General features: G+C 35.0%; 1 protein-coding gene across 1 annotated transcript in view; it reads right to left on the bottom strand.

Annotated features, from left to right (window-relative positions):
* Positions 1–995: 995 nt before the first annotated feature.
* LOC149791731 (uncharacterized) overlaps positions 996–27,593 on the bottom strand; it is a 30,609-nt gene continuing 4,011 nt past the window's right edge. Inside the window, exons 2-7 of the mRNA XM_089969246.1 lie at positions 25,297–25,437; positions 7,439–7,582; positions 6,186–6,291; positions 5,245–5,298; positions 3,229–3,282; positions 996–1,477 (exon numbers count right to left, since the gene is read on the bottom strand). Of these exons, the coding sequence (XP_089825372.1) occupies positions 1,407–1,477; positions 3,229–3,282; positions 5,245–5,298; positions 6,186–6,291; positions 7,439–7,582; positions 25,297–25,404 (537 nt within the window). The 5' untranslated portion in view covers positions 25,405–25,437 and the 3' untranslated portion in view covers positions 996–1,406. The remainder of the gene's footprint in view (positions 1,478–3,228; positions 3,283–5,244; positions 5,299–6,185; positions 6,292–7,438; positions 7,583–25,296; positions 25,438–27,593) is intronic.

Here is a 27,593-nt window from a genome sequence, read left to right on the forward strand (position 1 = left end):
TCTAGTGGTGTACATTGGTGGCGTGACTGCAGTGGCAGTATTTACGGTAGGAAACCGGTAAATTACACTCTGGAATCAATAAGAAGGGGCTCTACAGATACCGTTTATATCGCCATGGTGGCAAAGGTGATGCAGTTGTGCTGGCGAAAAGTGCCTGGAAATCATAGTTTGACTGGCCTAAGGTGGCGTAGTTAAAATAGTTCCTTGTGTTAAGGGTTAGTTGTATAGTTTCTACGGCTTGAACTGCTGGCGGTACGGAAACCTAATGGAGAGAAACCATGTAGATGTGCGGTTGACAGATATTTGGCAGGTTGTGATTTCTGTGGTCTTGCATTTATTAGAGTAAAATTTAGGTATAGAATGGACAGGTCGGTCTTTCTAATTTATAACTGAAGTTGTATGGAAGTCTTTGGAAAGTGGGGGTAAATGTATGACTTCAGCGGGAATCGCGCCAGGGTTTTGACACCGCTCGCTCAAGTAAAGACCCCTGGCCTGTAACAATAAGATAGCATCCGATTATAAAAATGACCTGCATATTTTCTACAAGGCTTTCCATGATTTCCTTGCCACTGAATAGGAGAGTCTTCTTGCATATAGAAGGAAATAATAATAATAATAATAATAGTAAAATAATAATAATAATCTTTACTAATGTATGTATCACATAATTAACCAACAGCTAAATCACACAATGTCTTTCAGTGAAAACAAGTGAAGACATAGATGAAACAAATATACATGTAATTAGTAAAAGAATAGAAATAAAAAAAAAAAGTTTATCTAAATTATACAAAGTTAATATGCGATTGACGCACACACGCACACAAACACATATGTCATAAAATCATCACGATTGCTCATATAAATAATTTTATGGTATAATTTCTTAAAAGTTTCAACAGGAGGTTCTTGCTTAATATAGTGCTGCAAACTTTTCCGTAAAACGGTACCCACATAAGCAAAATATTAATTTTAAAATACCCTATCCAAGCGTTGCCTATAGGTTTTGACCTTTTGCAAAATCTATGCCTACTGCGCAGTTCCAAATGACGTCGATTCGATATGACGTCTTTTGTTTGCAAGATGTATAAATATGAAGTTTGTGATATATCCTTGTTTTATCTTCAGATACATGATTAAAAACAATCTCCTCCTACTGCTCCTCCTCCTCCTCCTCATTATTATAATCAAGAATTAAAAGAATGACAAGAACAATAGCAAATACTAAAATGAATAAATGACACGGACCATTAAAGAGAAAATATTGATGAATCGTATTTATCTCTATCTTTATAACGTGTAAAACTTTGTAAATTAAAACAAAAACGTTCCGCACACATACATTCGTACACATACAATAATATCCACGCTCGTAAATTTGTCCACCTATTGTCTGCTAAATTTAGTCAACTAAGACAGCAAGAACAACAGGAATTCTTTTTGTCTGAAGTATCGCCGGCTCGATTGTCATCAGCCACTACAAAAGAGAACGAGAGAGCCGTCAAGCCAGAATCGGAGACAACTTGGTTATTCGATAAACAAATGTTTAATGAAGAACAGGGTTTTCAAACGACACGAGTAGGCATCTATGGAACTCCAGTCCATCACAATCAACATTACTTACCTTCAGAGAGAGAGAGAGAGAGAACAATTTCAAGCATAGCAAACAAACTGCTAAATCTTTGTGCATGCAAAATCTCGTGTTCACACTAAATCATTGGGATTTCCAATAAATGAGTACGATTTATATAGATTATGCGTGTTCGATGAAGATTATGTGGTTTGTATGAACCTCCAATCCTCATAAGCAATTCAGACAAACGAGGTTCTGTTGTGAGCAATTTTGGAAGATCAATGTGGACAATGTTGAATTTATAAATAGAGCATTGATTTGATTATTTTATTGCTAAAATAATTACCTTATTAATCTCTATTTCTATCAGCTGCTTTCGAGACTTGTAAACATGAAAAAGAATATATGGTGATATAGATGCAAACGAAATGTATTTCCTTAACGTTCCGATAAATTGTTAGCTTTGCTTTGTCGAGTGCATTATTGTCTATTTTGTTTAATATTTGATGCCGTGTAGGGCCAACTCATCGACGATTCCAAGCGATATATGAACAACGTTTAAAGGAAAGGATTTTTTTTCAGAATACTGGATCCATGGCCCCAGTAGGGATATCACGGGTTTCCAAATTAACTGATTTCAGTTATTCCGCTTATTCCAAGGTGTCGGAACTTCACGTCTACATATGTGTTTTAAATAAGTTTTTTTAACGTCTTATGTTTCTTTAATTGCACGAAACTTGAAATCTCATCACCAGCTAATCCAAATGTGCATGTATGGTTTTCTCTCCCCTCCTCCCGCTCAAAAGGGAGTGTGGAATGGGCCGGATATTCTCTGCTGCATGTCGTTAGAGGGCACTATTGGAGGGAGCATTTTGAAATGGGATAAATTACGTACTGATGCTCTGACTTTTGTTTTACCTTATCTTTGTTTGCAAGCCTTATTTACTGACTCATAAACCTAATATATATATATATATATATATATATATATATATATATATATATATATATATATATATATATATATATATATATATATATATATATTGTCTCGATCAGTTTCTCTGTCTAGGTAATCATTGCCTCTTAAGTGGTCTTAAGTGTGTGTGTGTGTGTGTGTGTGTGATTTGGAATTTTAACGTAGCTTTAACAACTTTTCAGTCATATCGCTACGATGTATGCCGTGTTGCAGTTTATAGCGATGTCTAGCGTTGGGGCATCATGCGCAGACATGTAGCATGATGCCCAACCAGTCACATTATCCTGACACCAGGCCGACCAGCCCTAACACTAACCTCTTGATGCTGAGCGTCTAGCGAGGCAGCTGTTAGTACTATTTTTTTATATGTAAGTCTTTGGTATGACTCCGCCGGGGATAGAACCCGCGACCTCCCGCATCCGAGGCGGACGCACTAACCACTAGGCCATCGGAGCTGTTAATAATAATAATAATAATAATCATGATAATCATAATGCCTCAATAATAATGAAGGATGACAATAAATTACAAACGTTACAGAGCATTAATATGTACATCTCTGACTGTTGTTCTAATTATTGTCAAATAAATATAAGTTCTGCATGAGTGAAACCCAAGGCCCGACTATCAAAACAATGTGGGCAATATGAGCTGAAGAAAATGACCAGTGGCCTACCTTGGTCATCTTGACCATATCCATTGTCCAGGACATCACTACTCATTAACCAGTCTACAAATAGTAATAATAATGCTTCAATAAAAATACAGAATAAAAACAAATTACAAACGTTAAGCAAAGTTAATATATGTTCATTCTCTCCTGTCGTATTAATTAGTTACAAATATTACTAGATTAATGGAACTCTACGCCAGACTATCAAAACAATCAGAAACGTTATTTAAAAATTTAACACTTTAGCCAGTGACCTGTTCGCTTACACAGTAAAATAAAAAGAAAATGACACTGCTCAGTTATTCTTCCTTTATATCATCACCCGGTCTTTAACAATTCGCGCAGTTCACAATCCGGTCTTTAACAGTTCGTGCAGTTCACAATACGGTCTTTAACAGTTCGTGAAATCGTCTTGTAAAGATTACAGTAACTGCAGGTATTTTCAGGGTGTTCTTTCTGCTTAGTGTATACTAATTCAATGTTTACAAACTCCTCTGGGTACAAAAATCGTTTGAACTGGATTCGGTTTGGACTTGCTTGTGTTGTATACAATTTATTCGTTCTAACCACTTTATTTGGTTCAGATTAATATTTAATCAGCATAAACAGTATCAAGACAAACGAGGTGATAATGTTTGTGTTTATCTAAGATCAACGTTTCTAGTTATTATGTTTAACGTTTCTTAATAATATAAACGGGCTTTAAAAAATGCATTCCTAATTGGCCTCTAAGTTCCCATCGTTCACTTTCTGAAATTCGTGAACAGAAAACAGATAATGAGGTCACATATATGACAAAAAATAACAACAACAAAGGAAAATAAACGTTGTTTATCGGAAAGTATTGAAATTTACTTCTGCATATTTTCAGTGGTATGCTGTTTTTTTAATAAATATAATGTTAAAACAAAGACAAAGCTTATCAGTAGCCATTTCCCTTCATAACTTATAATTTTAGATCAAGAAGAAGTCTGAACTTCCTTTTTGCAATTTATAATAAATAGCAAGATGGCACCCTCCGATCATTCTTGCGCGTCCCTGCTTCACATTCTCAGAGAGTAATGACATTAATAGTTTCCGTAAGGGGAAATAACTCTGCAGTTCGCAAACGCAGATCCATCACAATCAATTTTATTTTTTCGCCTGCGTTTTACTGGAAGATGTCATACTAATTTTCAAAGTATATTTTTAATCAATTTGTCATTACTTCAGTATACCTATATTTTCGGAAAATTTACGGTTGCCGATTGTGAAATATTGCTTGGTATATGTGTCTATCTGGACGTAAGCAGTCCGTCACGTAAGCAGTCCAAAAATGGAAGATATTTTGAATAATTTCTATAATTTCAATAACTATGACCAAGGCCGGATTATAGGTGGAGCAATTGGAGCAGTTGTAACAAGGACCCGCTCCCCAATTCTTTTTTAATTGCTGCATGGCTTTCTACCACCTTGACTATGATTATCCCATTTATAATTTAATCAAGACAAAAACACTCCCTTTGCACGCAAAAAGCAGCTTCTGCGAAAATCACCCATATTTATGTGCTGTCTTGATTCGTTTATCAGTTTTTATTTTTATTTTCTCAGATTGTCCTGTTCTGCTCATCCCTTGTGCTTTGATATCTCTCCAAACAGAGGTACGTGCTTTTCAATGAGATACTAGCCAAATTGAAGTCAGATCGCTTACCTTCTTTTCTATTTACATAACATCTACTTTGTTACCTACATTCCTACCCATCATCTTACCTTCATATGTATGTATGTATGTATGCATGTATGTATGTATGCATGTATGTATGTATGTATGTATGTATGTATGTATGTATGCATGTATGTATGTATGTATGTATGTATGTATGTATGTATGCATGCATGCATGCATGCATGCATGCATGTATGTATGTATGTATGTGTCTGTCTGTCTGTCCGTCAGTCTGTCTGTCTGTCTATCAATCTATCTGTTGCACTCCCAACCCATCCCCACCACACCCAACATGTTAATGCAGAATATTTTACCTTCATACTCCAGATCAAATGAGTTGTTGAGTCTATCAAAGCGTCTGATGCGGGCTAAAGTAATAATAATAAAAATAATTTGTGAATAATAATATAGTGCGCTAATAAAGCATATACATGTTTATTCTCAATGATTATCGTTTAATTTTTGTAATTAACATGAAACCATCTCCATAGGTACTGATTTTATCACTGGCCCTTACTATTTTTTGCTTTGGTGTATGTATGAATATATATATATATATATATATATATATATATATATATATATATATATATATATATATATATATATATATATAATGAACAATGCAAAAATGAAGATAAGTTTAAACCGTGGACCAGATGGTAAGAGAGGTATGAGAAGTAATCAAGTTAAGATATAAATTCTGAATACACAAAACATGGAAGTGTCTTTGTCTTATTGTGTTCTTTGCTTGTCTGAATGTAAGAACTATGTCTTTGCACGTTTTATGCTGGGAATCGATTATAAAGCATCACACAAGCATATCTTTGAACCATAGCGAAATTTCGTACACATTTCTACAGTGATGAAGATACGATGTAATTGGTGAAGATTAGTGACATCTACCAATGCTAAGTGTTCATAAATTTGTAAAGATCTCCTTGGTTTATTTTGCCTCAGTTACGATCTATTTCGTCAATTTTACCGGTTTCTACTGTTTTTTTTTTTTTAAAAATAATGTCCTGGAAAAGCTGTCAGATCTCGGCATATAGTGCAAAACTACACGTTGTTGTTGTTGGGTTTAACGCCATTTTTCAGCACACGATAGGCTATGCATGGCGGCCAGTATTAATGGTGGAGGAAGAACCCAGAAAACCCCCGGGAAGAACCACCAACCCACGAGAAGCTACAGGCAAGCTTTCTCACATACTTGTAGAACACGGTTTAGGTGTATCTTACACTTTATTCATTCTACCTTTATCTTGCTGTTGTGGTGGGTTGTCTTCTTCTTTATTGGAATCACTAAGATCTTTCTCAGGTCCAGGATGGTCACGTGCTTCAGCTTCTGATGCAGGAGCAGTCTATTGCAAATGTTCAATAAATAAACTTGTAGAGTGATTTAATTCAAATGCAATTATTTTTCGAAAACACAACAACAATGTTGCTGCTTTTTTATTTGTTGTGTCTACGTTTAAAACTAACATAAATAAGTGCACGTGAGAGTATACCTAATGCACTGGATTAAAAAAACTATAGTAAAATGAAAGATATAAATATACATAAGAGACGTGGATAAAAAAATAGAGACACTAAGGAGATAAAATTTATACTATTATGGTTTCAAAACATTATTCTATCAGAAAATGCAAAAAAGGAAAATTATCGAAATGTTATGTTATAAGGTCGGTTTTTCCCGATTAGTGGCTGATAAGCTGAGTCGCCGTGGTCGGGTAGAATTGTCTTCAGGAATACGCACTATTAATTCTTCCGTATAACTGATGACTACAACTTTCATAAACGAATATAAACGTTAGCATGTTTAAAACGTGCCATTCCTTCTACTAAATACTTTGAGCTACATTCACGTATCTCCCAAACAACAGGAACGGAAACACGAACTGCAAATGACTTCTCTTTTGGTCTAGCTATCACATAGTAGCAGTTACTTATATTTTTTGGGACGTTATCTAAATAGGCTAGGTAAAGAAGAAATAATAAACTTTGAATTTTCATTTTATAAAGTTGATCACTGTGAAGCTCTTCGTGAAACTTCTATTGGCTATGTCTATTCACCAGCAAATGAACTTTACAAAATAAATATTCAATCCTAATTCAGTTTGAAATGTATCTTTATGAATACTATCAATGAGAATACTTTACAATCTTTACATTCTAAACGATCAGTAATACTGGGAAACTATTAGTAATCCTGGTAAACTATTAGTAATCATGTGAAACAATTAGTAATCATGGGAAACTATTAGTAATCATGTGAAACAATTAGTAATCATGGGAAACTATTAGTAATCCTGGGAAATATTTGAGTATTAATAAAGACAAAAGTTACTTTATACTTACTAACCATACTTACTTTGCTATTCATGTACATAATTGTCTCCTCCCCCGGTTAATAAAAAGAAAAGAGAAAACAACAAAAACATCATTAATCGGACTGTATGTCTGTCTGTCTCATACAAATACACAGATACAAATACATACACATATTACCTGCTTATTTTCGCCGTGTCGTGAATACATAATGCTGACTCCATTTTCTCCATAAAAATATATCTTAGGATGGCCCATTCTTAAACGATTACTCTTATCTTGAATACCTATTCCGGATTCAGATGAGGGTAATCCAGTACATCCCTGGAATGTAAAATACATACATACATACATATATATATATATATACATACATACATACATACATACATACATACATACATACATACATACATCCTGCTTGCTTACATACATACACACACATGCGGATGCACGCACACACACACGTACACATACATACATACATACATACATACATTCATTCAAAAATTGTTTAATGGTTTAAATTATTAAGATAGGAGGTGTTTTGATTTAAGACTGAGGGCAGTTTTGTCTTTTGGGTTGTATAACCTTTCCCTTTCAGCTGATAAAAGTGTATTTTCTAAAAAGGCATTGGATGAATTGCTTAATAAATCATAAATCAACCAGTTTTTCTCACTAGGAAATACATAGTCAAACTTTTAATGTAAAAAGGTTTGAATTTTAAAAAATATTTGTCAACACAGAGATAGAAACATATAGAAATACATACATCACTGCAGCGATGGTTTTGTACTTTGACCATCAAAGCGAAATCGGAGTTTGTTATAACCTATATACGCAGAGACAGTGCCCCGCCTCATGAAACAAATGAAGAAAAAAAAAGAAAAGAAAAGAAAATATAAGTCGTTCAAAATGAAACAGTTTCGAAGTTCTAATTCCCCTTTCGGTGTGAGGATGAATAACAAAAATATCATATTTGTTTCAAAGTCATATACATGCCAACATTTCTGTTATGATGAGATGCTGTATCACGTTTGCCCACTCGTGCAATCCTCTTTCGGTTTTTTCGCTATACAGTCTGGGTAGGTCAGCCCGGGTCATGCTGCCCGCTTTGGTGTTATTTCGCTAGCATCAGAGAGGGTGAACAGACCATTTGCTGGAAAGTCCATTTACGAAAAATAAAGCTTTCTACGAAAACGAAAATACAAGGTCAATAAAGCCAAACCGAATCCTCCAACTAAAACCCGAGAGTTTCTCTAATTGGGTTAGCTCATTTTGTTACTTTATCTTTGTCGTTTGTTTTCAAATTTTTATACGTGTTTTTGTTTACACGTCTGACACTCATTTTCGGTCGCACCCTCCATGCTGCTGTAATGTGTGAGTAACTAAATCATCATTATATCAATAATGGTATCTCGCACAGCGAGATTAGCTTGAGAGCGACTAGAGTCAGTTAAGAAATATATTTCTGTTCGTGATGATGTCAAACAACAACTAAAAGCTCGTCAAGAGTCTCAGGTGGAATTTGCGGAAGGTGCAGATCAATTTTTTAAACCTGTTACAAAGGCTACCAAAGGTTTTCTTCCTACGTTGAAGACAAAACCGCTGCAGCAATTAGAAAAATATCAGAAAGAACTTTAAAAAAAATAATTAAAAATAAATAAATACAAGAATGTTCACCTGGAAAAGCTGCTGCTCAACCACAACTACAAGAAGAATTACAACAAGTAGTTGAGAGTACTGACAAAGTCTATGAGGAGGTCGGTGATGTAAGGGAGAAAGTGAGAATTACGTTCAATAAGTAAGAAAGAAGAAAAGGAGCAACTGGAAGTGGTCTTCTTACACGAGGAAGTGGTCTTCTTACTCCATGTCCCAGCAATGTCCTTGCTGACGTTTATCGACTTGAAATTCTGATTGGTCGATGACGAGCTGGTAACAATTCCCCAGAAATCATTAATTAAGCAGCTGATATTTGTCAACGACTATATATAGGCGGTATCGTGGTCATTAATATTTATTGGTCTCTCATCGATGAAATCGCTGATGATTATCACAGTGATTGAGGGTATGTAATTAGATCAGTGACAATAAAATAAGATGATCATGAAATAATGCCCAGCGTGGACCGATCGTGGTCAGGGTGATAAATTCGCGATTATCTATGTATAAAGATACCGATGGAGATTGACTCGGTGATGTTGTTCAGAGTCTATTCAGGAGGATAGCCCCAAAAGCAATACCGATACGAAAAACAACTGGGAATGAAAGATATTGACGTTGTTCGTGAACAAGGTATTGGCGCTGTTGCTAGTAAAGCATTCTCAGCAATCAATGGCAGACTAGCACGATTAATATGACGAAAACTGCAATCAGTAAAATTAGCCAATACTGAAGTTATGCCTGCAGATGTCAGTACAATAATAAATCAGGCTGTCAAGAAAAAAAAACGAATAGAGTTGGCCGGTGTACCACTATCAGAAAAAAAAAAAAATATAACTGCTAGTCTGATAGCAGGAACTGGAATTTCCCGAAGTGGTATTCGTGTTAAACGATAATTATAATAAAATGTTCAAACTTATATATGATATAACATCTGACATGGATGCGCCAGTTCTCAAAGATGAATCTATGTGTGATTCTCAGTATTATTCTTATGACTCACGTGTACCTAACGCACGTGTGAGAATCGAATTACAGGTTCAGGATATAAGTATAATTTTTTTTACCCGCTGAGATATTTAGTGAGATCGAAGGTAGACTTTTTAAAGTAGATGATACACCGTACGGACTTTTGGATCGACCTGGTTTTGTTAATAATGGTGTTATGGGATTATTTAACAGCGCCATTTACGTGATTGACGGAAAAAATATTGAATCATGCCTGGAAAACATCGATGTTGCCACGACGATATTTGGTCTAGCAAGATACAGCGATGGTTACTCGAGGTCAGCTGGTCTGTCAGTGATGTTTGATACCACTGATCACCCAGAAAGTAGCAGCATGGGACTAAATGCAGCTGTGGACGCAGTTGCATCGATGAATGACGATTTTAACTTAGGATTTGCCGCACGCAGATCAATGTTACCATCCAAGGTGTGGAGAGGTGCATTTCTGATGTGAAATCATGGATGACATGTAACAAGCTGCATATAAATGATGATAAAACTGAGGCCATTCTGATCACAACACAAAGACTTTCTCAGTCACATCCTTTACCTCAAACAATAAATATAAGCAACACCAACATTAAATTCACACAATCAGTACGAAACCTAGGTGTCACTCTGGAGAGTACTCTCACATTGCACCAACATGTCATGAACATATGCAAGGCTGCATGTCTTGAGCTGAGACGCATCAGCTCAGTTCGCAAATATCTTTCAGTTGATGGCACTAAAACACTTGTGTGTTCATTAGTACTTTCAAGACTGGACTATTGTAACTCAATTATGTCTGGTTCATCTCAATATCTGCTCCAGAAACTTCAAAAAGTTCAAAACACATCTGCTCTGATCATACTTAGAATCCCACGATCAGAGCACACCTCCCTTCTGCTCTGTATCCTACACTCGCTATCCATTCGATCCAGAATCAAACACAAAATTTGTTCTCTGTGCTACGTTTCACTGTCGGACTCTAGTCCAACATACCTATCCGACCTCACCCATGTATACACACCATCAAGATACTTACGCTCCTCTTCTGACAATCGTATACTCATTATTCCCACTATGAAAACAAAGTCATATGGAAAGCGTTCTTTTGCATACCAGGGCCCAGCAACGTGGAATGTATTGCCCACTGAACTTAGACACAAAGACACAGTGATCACATTCAAGAGTGCTCTCAAAACTCACTTATTTCGACTGCAAGAACAAGCTTAAAGACCTAATAATGTTTCCTTCCTTAAATATTCTCAGCATGTCTTTTTTTTAATGTTTTCTAATTTCATGGTGTTTGTTTTTGTAATCATATCATTATATGTTTTTTATCTTATAGGTGTTGTCTAATGTTATTATCCGTGACAAACGTGACCCTATGCGTGGTCACACTGGAAATATTATTACATTAAATAAAAATTCTGAACCAGGAATGTTGACTGGTATTAACAAACCTTATTATGAACGAGCGGATCCTTTGACCGGAGTTATTTAAGTAATATGTCCGCTGAATGATCAACCCAGCGTTAATAACTAAAAATAAACCAATGAAATTTTCAAAAAATAAAATTGTGTAGCCGAATGAGTAATGGAACATTTTACAAACGCGATATGTGGAAATAAACTAACAGATCTACGACGTGAAAAAATAAATAAATGGGTTGAATCAGTATAGGATAAACGAACTACAATAAATGATGTTGTTAAACTATGAAAAACACTCAAATTCCCAATACTATGATCAGTTGTACGGCCTAATAGAGATATTTATCGTACATAATCTCTCCACGAAGAAATGAAAAATATTACGAAGCGATATTCATCAAAATATACCCATGACGATACTGAACAGTTATATATGTACCGTTCCATCGGTTGCTGATCATTTTGCTCAGGAGGAAAATTCATGGAAACCAACACGATTGGATTTTCTTGAAGAAATACAACGCAGTTGTGTTGAATAAGGACACTGTGGATTGTGGATTATCAGATACGATTATCAGGATGATGTGGTTTCATGTTATCCTGGAACTATTCTTGGAATGGGAGAGTGCTCGAAATATTTTTTGCGATTTGGACACCAAACACACGAGATGACCAGGGTACCGACAGACAGATCATTACCAGTTTTTGACTTCACTGGATTTGCACGACTTAAATCATTTAAGTTTGCCGAAAATCATCATCCGATTTGTTCTGTCTAATTTGGCAAACACTTTTTAGAAAAAATGTGGGCACCAACAGTATTAATACGGTATATGCTTGATTAAAATATATTAGAATCAGCAACTATAGACGAACAATTATATTATATAGTTCGCAGAAACAGATTTGGTTACCATAACAAAAAATATTATGATGATGAAAATCGTGACACGACTGATTTTGAAAATGAAATTACAAAATATGTTGGCAGAAAAATAATGGGTAAATCTACCCAAGGAGGATCATATGATCATATACTCATTGTACAAGATTAATTATAGATGATGCTGAACTAGATTTTACAATTACTGATACAACGACATGAAATATATTTATTAATCGAAGTAATGTAATTTATCAGACGGAATTAAATTAGATACAATTGTAAGTTACTCTGATGGTGAGACACCGCAGTTTACTCATTTAAGATCTTGAATGCTCACGTAAGTTTCGATAAATTTATTATCGATGATAAACTGATTTTATGATGCTGCAGTTAGAGTCGCACATATACATTTTATATTTTAATAAAAAATACAGGATTGCTAGAACAACTGCATATTAGCGCTGATGCATCATGGGGCAAATGGAGAATAAAACAAGAAAAGATAGTTATTCTGAATGTGCCGACGTCGAAATTAAGGATATTTATGACAAAAAATAAAATATCAGGATTGTCATCAGCACCATCGGTATATGATCCTGTGACCAAACATATGACTGTTTATCTAAACGGACCAGGAGTATCAGGAAAGACAACGCATGCAGTTGAATTATTTCGTCAGTTTTCGAAGAACCCTGTTGATATGATTTTTTAAACACCTACACATAGACTCGCCAGAGCAATGGACGATCAAGGAGTAAAATTTCATATTTATCACGGCTTCTTTCGGTGGAAGAGATATATGGACTCCTGAAGGAATGGGTGAGAAATATATTCCAAAGATTATTATCTGGGATGAAATATGCACGGTAATGTGGATATGTTAAAAATATTCCTTGATTGGTTGTTGACAAATAATACTGCTGTGATAATGTATGGTAATCGTGGTCAACCGTCACCTTTTGTTGGACCGTCTCCGCATGGATGGTTGAAAATTTGTGTTGATTATTACGAAGAAATAACTGATGATCATAGAGCGCTTGATCCAGAATTAAGAGAGCTTAATACATTAATGAGACGACAACCAAATAAAATTCAGTGTGAAATAATGTGTGAACTAATTTTTTGAAACTCCTATTAACAATTTTCAGACTTGATGGAGACCAAATGATTTGATAGTTGCATGTATAAAGATAGTTCGTGATACACTTCAACAACATTTATTTATGTTACATAAAGAAAATTTTCCAGATCTACCTGTACTATTGTGTTATCAACCAGCAGATACACGACGACAAAGTATTGAAGTGGATATACCAGGATCGCCAGAAAAACAAATCTTGTGTTAAATGATTTTTGTTTCAGTTCTTGTCAGTGTTGTTTAAAGCGCGTTAACGATGGACAAAACTCCATGGACTCTAGGATATGCTAAAACGATTCATTGTTAACTATTTCTGATATTAATGTTTGGATTGTTGATGGTCGTATCGAATGGTCAAATTTAGTTTATCTCGCAGTGTGTCGAGTCAGAAGAATATCTCAGCAACGGAGGGTTATTATAGACTTTACAGAAACTGCTGGTAATAGCTATAATGTTATTGACAATGATGTAGCAAAGAAAAAATAGCTGGTTATAAACAATGTAAAAATAAATAAATAAACGTGACTTGAATCTCGATGTTGAATTTATTATTACGTTGAAACAACAGCAAAATAATCATTGTGCAAGCTGTAACACAGTAATGTTGTGGCAGTATTCAAATAATATATACGACAGTTTACGGTATATAGAATTAATAATAATCTTGCTCACGCATGCGAAAATGTGATGCTGACCTGTCTTGAATGTAATCGACGTCGAGGCGCTAGTTAACAAAAGTGAATGCGGTGGCAATTGTGTATCTTCAGGAATTACTTGTAAATGTTCACCTACAAATCAGCGTTGAGGAGCAGTTAAATCTAATCTTTAGATTGCAGGTCTACCCGTGGATCTTACCACACGAGAAATTGTATGTGTCGGCACAGTCCAAATAGGATCAGTCGATCTTTTCTTACCACCTTCAAGTTCACCAGGTTCATATAAATACCTCACAGTCACATTACCTAGCACTGGTTGTTTTGAAAAGTCATATCAATATACTGATATATGCTTTTTGTGATCACATTGATGAGTTTTATAGATATCGCACGAGCAATTTTATTATTTAACACAGCTTTCACACTTGGTAGTCTTGCAACCCATTCAAGAGATCTCTTGTCTTTTTGAATTATATAATTCGCATACTGATATCCAAATAACTGCACAGCAGTGTTCGATTAAATTGTTCAACAATTGCCTGATCGCTATGAATTGCGGTATATCCTTTGATTTTGACGTTATGTTTTTTCGTCCGATATGGTATTGCACGAAGAAATTCCTTGCCCGGATCAACTTGAAGCAAATGTGGCCATCGTAGACCACATTGTTGTCCTGATCCAAATTGATAAATTCGTTCAAACGCATATACAACGTCAGCTGCTGTTTTAGTTGATAGTGGTTGTGCTTCTTTATATCTACTTGCAACGTCAACGACAGGCTACGCATATTAACTTTTGGCGATTGACGTCTACTAATTTAAACAATAGCGTGTGGTAAAAGCAAAATATATTAAATTTTCCATAGTTCCTGTCGCGCTAACCAATTTGCAGCAACAGAACTTGTGGCGTGTGCTGCATTAGCACGTTTACTAATCACTGCTCTACCTCTACAATATAGTCTTGGCTATAATAAACCGATTCCTTTATAATTATAATAATAATGATTGGTTGATTATTTACCGGCCCCAAATACTAGTATACCTTTCATCGCAGATCTATCTAGGAAGCTAGCAAGTTTTTCTCTGAGAGATTTATTTTGTGTGGAATTTAACGAGTGAATCAACTTCACATCTGCAATATGCCGTTGTTGTAAATCCATATTATTTATTATATTTATACAATATGGATATCAGTGACTTCTCAGCGACACGAAAACAAGAGCCAGTCAAACATATCTCAGCATTATCGAATTCCATCAGAATGAAAATAATAGGTCCATCCGGATTGGGTAAAACACAATTACTGCTTAATTTGAAAATAAGATGGCTCAAGTGGGACAAATTGTATGTGGTAGCTCCATCCGTAACTGATCAGAGATGTTACGATGTGCTTAAAGAATTTGATGAAAATACAATTTGTTTTGGGATGAGGATGGTAATGATGTTATTGATTTTATCATCGATATTGATGAAGCTCCATCCGTGGACGATCTTGATGGATTTATCAATAATTTAGCAGTGTATGATGATGTAAGACTGCACAAACAATCCAATCCAACTAGAATATTTTCTCGAGGCAGACATAAAAATACAAATAGAATTTACGATACTTTGCGATATACACAAATGCCTAAGGTGATCAGAGATAACTGTACTAGTTTAGTTGCATTTAATGGAGTTGATACATGGACATTGCGAAGCATTTATGAAACTTGGAGTATTGGGGAAATGGATATGATTAAATTTGAAAACTTCTTTTCAAAAGCACAAGCTACCCTACATGGATTTATAATTTATTACGTGATCCTCTATCAAGATACCGTATAGATCTTGATAAATGTTTCTGATAAAAAGATACCAGCAGGGAGGGTGCAACCGAAAATGAGTGTCCGACGGGTAAACAAAAACACGCATAAAAATTTGAAAACAAACGACAAAGATAAAGTAATAAAATGAGCTAACCCAATTAAAGAAACTCAGTTTTTGATTAGAGGCTTCGGTTTGGGTTTATTGACCGTGTATTTTCGTTTTCGTAGAAGGCTTTATTTTTCGTAAATGGACTTTCCAACAAATGGTCTGTTCACCCTCTCTTCTCCTTCGCTATACAGCCTGGGAAGGTCAATGCTGGTATAATGTGTGATTTAAACATTTAAGTTTAAGTTAACATTTTATGCCCATTTACTTTCTTGATCACGGGGTTTTCTTTACATACTACTTAGATGGATTATTTACATTCAAAGAGTAAAGAATGTAATCAATAATTACTTTGCCCGCATCTACACATATCTGAACAGTCTAATATAAACATTGATTATGACGTAGAAAATAAATGCAGACTAAACTGATCCTGATCTTGACCTATGACATTGCTTGCAAACTCACAATTTAATAAAACAATGGAAAAGGTAATTCTTGTATCTGCAATAAAATTAGTATCATATCGAGTTGATGAAAAAGAATACTTTTTAACAGTGTTTTTAAAATTTGTTTGAAACGAATATTATTGTCCACCACATGATTTCACATTCTTTGAGTAATATTAGAATGACAGTATCACTACTATTAGAAAAATAGTTCATGCATTAATAGTTGCCTTGATTAGCCACTACAGCTGCAGGTCTCACAATAAAATAAAGTAATGTTTTCTCTGACACGCATAATAATGCACAGTTTATCTTTTGAGGATACTCTATCACAATATGCAATATAGTGTGATTAATATGGAAAATTTGCTATTGGAGAAACATTTTCTCCCACCTTTTAAACATAAAATGTAGCTCATAGTAACTACCTTTAATAGATTCCAATCTAGCGTGGTGGTAACTAACGTTAGGAACAGAACAAATATAAATAACAGTGAGCATCGTCATGACAGTGAGCATCAATATTACGAATTTAGCATGAACAGTGTCTGAAAATCAAGCGTAAAACACAAAATGCAACCGAATTCGTATGTACTAACGAATTAAACATCCTTACTGTTATCCAATCCAGTAAAATATGAAATGTATGTAACACTAACCTTAATACGTTGCAAGGGATACTTGTAGAGATGTTTATAATAATCTAATTTGAAGCTTACGGATGGACATTGTTGGAGACACAAACCTAAAGCACGAACTTTGATTTAAAGGAGTAAAACATATAGAATTGGTTACAGTTTTCTACATTTTTAATGAGGCCGTGACCCTGATCATCAAGTTCCATGATTCCAGGTGCAACATAATCTTAAACCACTAAAATGTGAAATGTAACAGTAACATTTTAATTTGGTAAGAGAGTGCTTCTAATAAAGATGAATACAATCATTTATCTGGATGATTTCACAATGAACACAGATTGAGCAACACACTTGAAGCACAACATGTAACTATATCCGTGAAATGTGATGTATGGGTCACAGTGACTTAACCTTAGTGATGATGATATATTACTACCAGTCTAGTTGCGTGTCATCACCAAGTTTAATTATTCCAGGGATAACAGGTAACATATACTGTGTGCAACGATTCTTGAGGTGTATACAGAATCTTGACCAAGAAAGTAAAAATTTTCTGTATAGACAAACTACATATGGTTTTTGTACCGAGTGGGTCGAAAGAGCAAGTTGGATATAGCGTAAGTCTGTCGATTCTGAATTAAGCTATTCCCCTTTTATTCAATCATTTTATTTAAATCATCATGTACCCAACTGGCTATGACTGGACATATACAATGTAGTTGTGTCATCGGTCAGTCTGCATGGTAGATATGTTTATTTAGCTTTGAGTTTTTTAAAAAATTTTATGGGACATATGAATTGAATTAAACTGCAGTTACAGGCAAGTGGAGTTTTTACCTTAATGTACGAATGGAACATAGGTTTTGGACCTGTAAGTGATCTTTTTCTTACATCATAGTTACTGAGTACACATGTTCTACTTTCATGCAAATTTCAGAGCAAATTTACAGACTAAGAGTAATTAAATTCATTCAGTTTTATCCAAAAAGATCAATAATTGAAAGTACTTTTAAACTTTATATCGCTATGGCTTTATTTAATACAAGAGATTATGTATGAATTGAAATCATAGATGATAATTTAAACATATATTGTAAGAAATCTAAGATTTTTAATATACATTTAAACAAGAAAATTCTTAGCAACAGTGTTCTGCTTTCTTCTGTTTAGTTCTACTGTCGTAGGATTTAAAATGTAAACAACCACGCATGTTCCACTGTATGCTCCAGCGAAGAAAAGTCTCACAAACATTGTATTAAGAGGTTAGTGTTATGACTGGTGGGCTTGGTGTCAGGATTATGTAACAGTGTGGAACACCTTTTTACATGTCTGCGGCATTATGCCCCAATGCTGAACATCACTATAAACTGTCATACTGCAGACATAGTAGAGATATGACTGAAACATTGTTACAGTTACGTTAAACATCCAAATCTCTCTCTCTCTCTCACACACAAACACACAAACACACACATACACACACATATACACACATATACATTGTCTAGACCATCGTTTTGAAACTGAAGCTGTAATTGATTTTGGGTATGTTTGGTATTTTAGTTGATTTACATTGTGGAACATGTCTTGTCTATGTCCTCATGCTGCAGCTGGGAAAGACATTCTTTTCTAAATATTGTTATCGACCTCAAGTTACTTTTATTTCTCGTCGGTAGCAAATGTGAAATGCCCATAAACTGTTCAACCCTACTTTGATTTTCCCTCATAATCCCCAGCGGCAAAAACTGCAACTTTCACCCAATACAACTGCATTTCTTAAAATATCAAGCATGTGTTGACATTTAAAATAAATTAAAATGTATAGTAATAAATAATTCCCGATACTTTGTAAACTAACTGTTATTCTATATTAATAATTGTATGTGGCACTTGGGGGGACGAACGGGACTTTACATCAGCCCATATACATACAAGGAGATGACACTTGGGAAAGAAACAGGAAATCCTATGTTAAATAGGCCTATATATTTAACATGGGACTGGTATTATTTAGACAAAGGGTTTATAGGGACTAACGTTGACATTGTTACAAGTGGCTGACCTCAATTGGGGTTAGATAGTAAAGTTTGTTAGAATTGACCTCAATGTGCAACAAAAGCGTTTATGGGGACAAATGTAATTAAGTAGAAGAAAATTTTTATAGGGACAGGCAAAAATGATAGCTTTGTGGTTGTAATAGGTTGTTTCCATGTTGAAACTTTCATGAAGTCGGATGGGAAATGTAATGTTAACAGTTATGGTTTGATCCAACATACATTTTTTGAGTAGTAGCCAATACATACATTTTTATTACAATCCACTACCCGACATATACAGTCGAACAGTCGCTTTTTGATTACAATCCAAACACAATCCTTATAATCCACCTATCTAATTGTAATTAAAAACAAGCCACATATACAATCCAACACCCAAATTTTGCTTACTATCTAAACTCACTACATATACAATACAGGACCCACGCTTTCATTACTATGCAAAATTTATGACGGAATACGGAATGTAATATGGGAATAGCTACTATCCAACACTCCATACATACAATCCAAACCCTTTGTGTTAGAGTCTAAAATCTCCACACCTACTATCAGACGAAAACTGGTATATTGTAAAAGAAGTAGGTGAAATCGCATAAACATACTATCCAACACATGATCCATATTATCCAACATCCCATACGAAGCGGGGCGAGAATTAATAGAAGGAGATGAAATAGCACAAACGTACTATCCAACACACTACATACATTATCCAACACCGTATGCATATTATAAAGAATCAAAAGTTCCAATGATTCGATGTTCGCAATTTTTGAGTGCATGTGTGTTTAAGCAATTTATCCAAACTTATCCATAACATAAAAAATAGGCGGGTAGGAAGACGAGTCATCAGCTGCCACTTTTATGTGTTCTGTACACTTCTAAATAGCATGTCCGGTCGCGGTCATTGAAGGAAATGGGGCTGGAGAGCAGTTTCACATCACCGACGGTGTTCTTTTATACTGGGATTTTGTGTAAGACTCTCTGTCCGAATTGTAAAAGTGTGATATTGAGCCCAGTTTTGAATATGGTTAACTCTGATATTTCTGTTAACGTTAGAGAAGAAAAAAGTTTCTTTTTTAAAATACGTAAGTATAAGACTTGGGTAAATTAGATATGGAAACGTTGACATTGATTATATAGCTCTTTTGCCACATTGTGCGGCTGGACTTGCTAGCTTTGGGTTGTAACCATTTTATATGTGATAATTTTGATATGTTTCTTTCTGACGGTATAATCAGGCGGGTTTCAAAGTTTCTTAATATGATTATAATTGTTCCGCCTAGTGCGGAAGGCCCTGATGATCTTGGGTTTTAACCACCTTATATATTCTGAATTTAGGGATCATTATATGCTAATAATTATTTGGAATTTATTGCTAAATTGTGTAGTTGACCTGTTGGGTTTGGGTTTTGGACTACTGTGTTGCTGTGTGTGGATCAGTTATTACAATTTCGGGAGAAATTTATTATTATCTGAAGATCAATCATTGCCACATTTTGTGGCAGGACACGAGGGTTTGGGCCTGTAACCACATTATATATGTACATAGATTAATAGGGGATGAATTGGACTGATCATGATCAAGCCTTAAACTTTACACCATTTTTATATTTTTTTGTAATGGAGACAGTATTTGATTAATGTAATACGAAGATTTAGTAACTAGATAATTTTATTTTAGTTAGAAGAGAGCTGAAATATTTAGCAATTTAGCAGTTGTATTTGATTGTGTTTGTATATATATATTTTAATTTGATTAGTTTTGTTTATGTCTTTTAATTATGACTGAGATGTCAATTTGTTCTACATTTCCTAATTTTGACACTAATTGTTAACCTTTAAATTTTTAATTGAGGTACATCTCCCATAGGCCTATTTTGAGGGCCGTAAGGGTGACTTTCTTGGTCGAGGTTAGGCACGTACACATTTCCACTACTACGTCTTAGCGGCCAGTCTCGTGTCCATCCCGGGCGTTCGTCCCGCTTAGGCCGAGGGAATTTGTCAATATTTATAATATTTTATCCATATTATTATTATTATAATAATTTTGTTTATAAATGTTCCTCTTACTGTTGATTTATATAACATTTGTATTGTTCTATTTCCTATTTATTTATATGTAGATGAGTTAATTTGGTTATTATGGAACAGGTGTACTTTATTATTTTATTTGGTTATGTTGATGTTGTGTATGAATGCTTATATTTTGATTTTCTCATATAACAGAGTTCATCTCAGCTCAGGACATTGTTCTATAGTAGTAATACAAAGCTGCAAAAAATCGGAGTAGGGTAATGGGGATTTTAATTTTGTTTTGTTTATCATGGAATGTTTCCCTTTTTTTAACTTGAGACAATTATTTATGAATGCTTCTGCATCATTTTCATTTGAGGAAGGTGCCGTAATCACTGATCCCTTTTGTGTTATAACCGAGTCCGGTGCTAAGGTTACGGAAAGCCCACTGCCAAAGATTTCTTGTTGACCTATTCATCTGATTTCTTGACAGGCTTTAATTTTCATGGGCTTTTTTGTTTGAAATGGAGAGAGTCAATCCTGATAGAACAGTGTGTAAACCCTCCTCCCTTCCCTTTTTTACATGAGTTGATGTAACTTTTTAATCCGAAAGATATTTTTTTGGGACAGTCAACATTGGGATGGTATCATCCAGGTGATGAATTGATTAATTTCTGAATTCTTTTGGTAATATAATGTAATCTCCTGGTCGTCCATTCGGGTGATGGTATTGTTGAATTAAATTGAAGGTTTGTAATCAACACTGCTTTTCCTTTTGTGATTGAGGTAGTAATGCTTATATGTTTAGAGGTTGTAGAAGGGGCGGTGTTATTGCTATATTGTTTCCTATTGCTTTACCTAACAGGGTTCATCGGTACTTTATTTACCTTATTTTATTTTGACATTTTTGTTTGGTGTTGTTAATTTGTATTTGCATTAATATTCCCACATCAAGCTTGTAGATGATCTAAGTTTACTAAAAAGGAATAAATGAAAAGTTTACTGCAATTTAAGGATGCAGCCCTGGATTACCTGCATTATCCAGGCCTCTACTCATTGCGACAGAAAATCGTACAGCAATTATCAGGAGCTTGGGAATGTGCAAGGATTCTGTCCATGTATACGGTAAGATAACAACCTAGCACTTGTTTGTGAGCGTAGTTACAAATCGTTCAGTCTGCTCAGGTTCAGTTTTAATTTAGTTTATCGTGGGTATGTTGATACAGACTTTGGTTCCAAAACAAAAATGAAGCCACTAGAATTTAATTTGAACTTGAATTTCGAGTAGAGAATTTCCCTATTTGACTTGGCAAATCATTAGTTTCATGGATAGTTTGGATTTCATTTCTTGTTTAGATATATAATTAAGTTGAAGAGGTGAGTTAAAAATATAAATAATTATAGCACAGGAATGATGATGACCATAAAGTTTAATGCAAATACGGCATCTAATTTTTATCAAAATTTCATATCCCGTCTCTAAATGTTCACAATCTGAATTATGTGGTGTCTAGTTTGTTCAGACTCGACCGGATGACTGGTCTTGAACTGGAACCTGAAACATCGGCTAGAACTGGACAACTATCTGGAAACTGGACACATGGGTTTGAATTGGGGCTGGAAGCTGGGACCTCAGCTGGTATAGACTGACCGAAGGCTGGTAGCAGGCTAGTTATATGACTAGCGTCTGCATGTGATGTTGCGAATAATGCGTGGGAAGGTACGTAGATGGATGCTGCTGCTTCTTCTTGAAGTACCTTGCTAATAGCGATGCGGTTAAAAGAAGAGAACTCTTGAGTAGTCTTTCTACGTAACCTCCAAGGGGTACGAATGGAAGGAATGGTGTCAAGACAGACTTGACTTGAATTAACGTCGCATTCGCCCGATCTTCAGTTTATCGCACGGGAGAGAATTAGAGTCTAGCTCCTGTGCTCTTTTATACGAGCACCGTTCTCTACTTAGCTTTGTCGAAATTCGGAGAATCCCAAGCGACATAGTTTTCAAGATGGGTGTGAATTGAACCGTGATACGGTATCATGTAATGACGATCGGTGGGCATTAATATCCCGCTAAGACGCAACTGTGGCTCATGGGCATTTGTTTACTCGACCAGTGGGAATCGGTCCACATACTCATCTTGCATGCCAGGTGGGCAAGAGAGAAAAGGGCTTGGAAGGAAACTCCTAAACGTCGATAGGAACGTACCAGAAACGCCAGAACAGCACTAGATTGTCAACTTTAACTCAGTATATCCTATTAGGCGGTACGTATCAACCAATCTTGTGTTAGCGACATTTGTAATTAGAGTACGCTAAATAGTGGTAAATTTTTCCATACAGTATAATTTTAAATTTTGTGTACAAGTTTTACTTTTTCCGAAAAACTTTAATAATTACAGGTCTTTGCTACTAATTGAATTTGGTTCAGCAATGTTTGGGATAATTTAGTTTGCTTTTGGAACGATTAATAAAGTATCGTATTCGATAAGAATAGTCTTATGGAAAGAGGTTCTCAAGCCAAAAGTAATACCTTTTAGACAAATAGTTAATTACCCAGAATGGCCAAAGCCCCGCTTTATGTGCCAAAAGCACGGTCGAGACGGAAGACATCCGTCCGATTCTTTGCGAGGACGTGAAGGGAAATATGATCTAGGTCAATCGAGGGAAATAAGAGACAATTCGTACACTTTGAATATGAACCAAGAAAACACAATTACTTTTTACATAAAAATCAACATGTTTAATAATAAATATACGTTTCTATAAGACAAATACCAATGAAATATCCAGCAAACAGTGTTCTAAACACGCAGATACGAACAAGGAAAACAACGTCGTGGAGTCAAACTTGACTTGCAATGATCTAAGGCACTGTCATTGGCATCGAGGCCTACGTTTCTGTGCTAACGACAAGATAGAACCACAATGTGTACAAAACCACATCGATACTGTATCGTTGTTTTTAGTGTACTCAAAACAAGTCATTAACTGTTCTAACATATATCCAAGACTGCATTGAAGAAGAAAACACACACAATATTGTCAACACACCATAGAATCTGTTTCTTCTAATCTCACATTATTTCTTCTCACAAAGTCTAACATGTCGTCTTCCAGAGGTGTTAATCCATAGGAATCGAAATAATCCACACTATGATCGTTGGGAAAGTAGACAGCTAATGACATACCTGATTGTCTTTACGTTTGCGATGATAAATTTCATTTTTAGCACACAACACGGGATTCCAAGAAGAGGTGATTGAAGATAAATGTATTGTTATGTATATTTAATTTATATTGTTTTTTATTTGTTCCCATGATTATATGTTATGTAAAATTGTATTTTGTAATTCAGCTTAGTCAAAAATCAAGTCAAAAATCAAGTTCATGGTGGGTGGTCCTGACTAGGGACATTTATTTTGTAAACAACATAATACATAGGTAATTTTTCACCGTGAGTATATATTAAATATTAGGATTATTATCCATGTAGGAAAATATGTTTATCTTACTCTGAATCTAGAACATTGGCATTCCCCAAGTGACCAACCTGGTATACCTGATACACACACACACACACACACACACACACATATATATATATATATATATATATATATATATATATATATATATATATATATATATATATATATATATATATATATATAACATCTCACCAATACTGAGTACCTATCCATTATCTTATCATGAATCTAGTGAACACGATCACAATAGTAGACAAGGGTCGCAGGCATCTTGTAAAAGTACCTAAGGAACTCCCAGTGTGAATTTTGACATTTACTGGTGAATTACAATTCCTTGTAAACATAATATTATGGTGTGCTGAATAGTGAATTGTCTATTGTGAGAGTTATCAGAACGCAAGAAGTCCCTGCACTTTTGTATGAACACTTTTTGCACTACATTAAAAATGGTTAGTATTTTGAAGTATCGAAGCAGAATTACATCACTGAAACTTGGCATAGACAGCAATTGTGTAGTTAATGTTATGTAAATAAAGTTACCTAAAATGTGTGATGCTCTGTCTGGATCTCTCTCTGTATCTCTCTCTCTCTGTGTCACTCTCTGTCTCTGTCTCTCTCTGTTTCTCTCTCTCTCTCTCTCTCTCTCACACACACACACGCTCACAAACACACACACACACACACACACACACACACAAACACTTACCTTGTTATCTTCATCTTTTCCACTTTTGATCCGAAGAGTTGTTCCGAAATCTGAGTCCTGTACAGAATAAATTTTCAGGTTACCGGATCTGCCACGAGGGTTTGCCATACGAAATTTGTACGGAAGTTTCTTGCCAGATCACTACAGATATAAACATTATTCATGCATATTTATCTATCTATCTATCTATCTATCTATCTATCTATCTATCTATCTATCTGTCTGTCTGTCTGTCTGTCTCTCTCTCTCTGGGGGGCCCCGAGTGGCCGAGTGGTATAGTGGTATAAAGCGCACTCCGTTACGGATCACTGCCATCTCACCTCTGTCTGCGTGGGTTCGAGTCTCGGATTCGGCTAATGTGGGTATATGAGAAAGCTTGCCAGTAGCTTCAACAACAACAACAACAACTCTCTCTTTATATACATATATATATATTGAACTAAGATATATTCTTTATGTTGGATATTTTTCATCAAAGGTTTTGTAAGTTTTTATTTCTGTCTAGATGAAATATCTTTGGTATTTGCATTTAATATATTATGTCTCCATTTTACCCGCTTAAGTCTTGACATTCGCGAAGTTTCATTAAGAAGAAACTAGTGCAGTTGGATATCCAATAATTAGTATATTATGGTCATTCCTCAAAATACCGACTAAAAATTGTTTATATTGCAATCAGATGAACAAATTACAATGTAAAAAAAGAGATTGATTTTGACTATATAAACAGTAGAAATAAAGATGGTGTTCAGTTCCTAAAACAATCTATGCTTCTCACATGAATAAGCGTTCCGGCCTCTTCCATACAGCTATCACGATATAGACCTCGTGATATATCACGAGCAAATATTATGGTCTGGTTAAAAATATAAATATCAGGGTTTACCGATCTGTGTAATTCATGTCTCTATTGTAAATTAGCAGGAAGTTCAAGATCTGTATGTGGAAACGACGAACAAAGTATTGATGGAAAACGTTAAAGCTTCAAAACTACCACGAATAATTCTGATAAAATAAACAAGAAAGGTACTTTATTCAAAATAGGAACGCGAATTTTATGTCAATTCTTTTTCTTTGAATTTCAATTTTAATTGTAATGCATATCCTTTCTTCCTTTAATATTTGCCTATCTTTTCTTTCTTTCTCTCCCTTTCCTCTTTTAAACAGTTGCATTTGTCTCTCTGTTTTTCTTTTTGAATTTGCATTTGCAGCAGTTTTCTCTATTGTCCCTTTGTTTCTCTCCTTTTCCTATAGCTGCAATAATATTTGCCATCTGTATATTTAATTTGTGTTAGTATTTTCATATGTTTTATTTCATTATATGGTGTTAGAACGTAATATTGTATTTAGGGAATAAACTTGTCCAAAATTAAGTTTATTTTCTACTTTACCTGAATTATTGATTTCTTGTTATTATGGAGAAATATGAAACATTCATTTCGAAAGAATCTTTACCACTGGTGGGTGATTCTGCCAATCCTATCTCTATTAATATTTGAAGGACACAGAAGCTTCTCATAATCATTTCTTATCAGGTACTTTACCTTTATCTGAGAAATCTTATTCTAGTGAAAGTGTTCTTAATCAGGGAGCAGAGTGAGGCTTTGTTAATGTTCGTCTGCATTGTATACACTTGTTATCAGAGCTAATCTCATGACCCGTGACAACGGGAACAGTGTTTTCTTTGCCCTTGGACGGTATTTGTTTATACCAAGAAATGACCAATTTGAAGAAAATGTGGCTATTTCACTTGTAATTGATACGCATTTTTTGGATAAAAAAGTTGATCCTTTTGTAAACGAAATCCCTGATTTATACCCTACTTGTCAAGCCATTGAGCTATGGAAAAGAGAGCTCTTGAGAATGACGTTGATCAGAAATTATTTCTTTAGGTGACACATTGTTTGTCAGTCATTTGATGAGGTTATTTTCGCACTTCATACTGACCATTCAACAAATATTGGTCACAGTGATCCTCTTTTTACTACTCATTCTCTTTATTTTTAATCATGGTAACAAAATACACTCACTGATTGTCAAGCAGGAAACGCATCCTGATATCACTTGTTTGTTTCAGAGAGTTATTAGCGAAACTGAATAAACATTTGCACGTGTTTGTTACGTTGCAAAAAACGGGATACTAATGAGCAAATGGAGACCACCTGTGATACCTGTTGGTGACGAGTGGTCAGTGAACTATTGCTTTGTTGTTTCTAAGTCATTTAGACAGGTTGTTGTTAGTTTAGACCATGAAACTCTCTTGACATAAAGGATATGTATTGACTGAAGAAATGTTA

This window comes from Sinohyriopsis cumingii, chromosome 9 (genome assembly GCF_028554795.1).
Source record: "Sinohyriopsis cumingii isolate HCF-2022 chromosome 9, ASM2855479v2, whole genome shotgun sequence".
Taxonomy (NCBI): Eukaryota; Metazoa; Mollusca; class Bivalvia; order Unionida; family Unionidae; genus Sinohyriopsis; species Sinohyriopsis cumingii.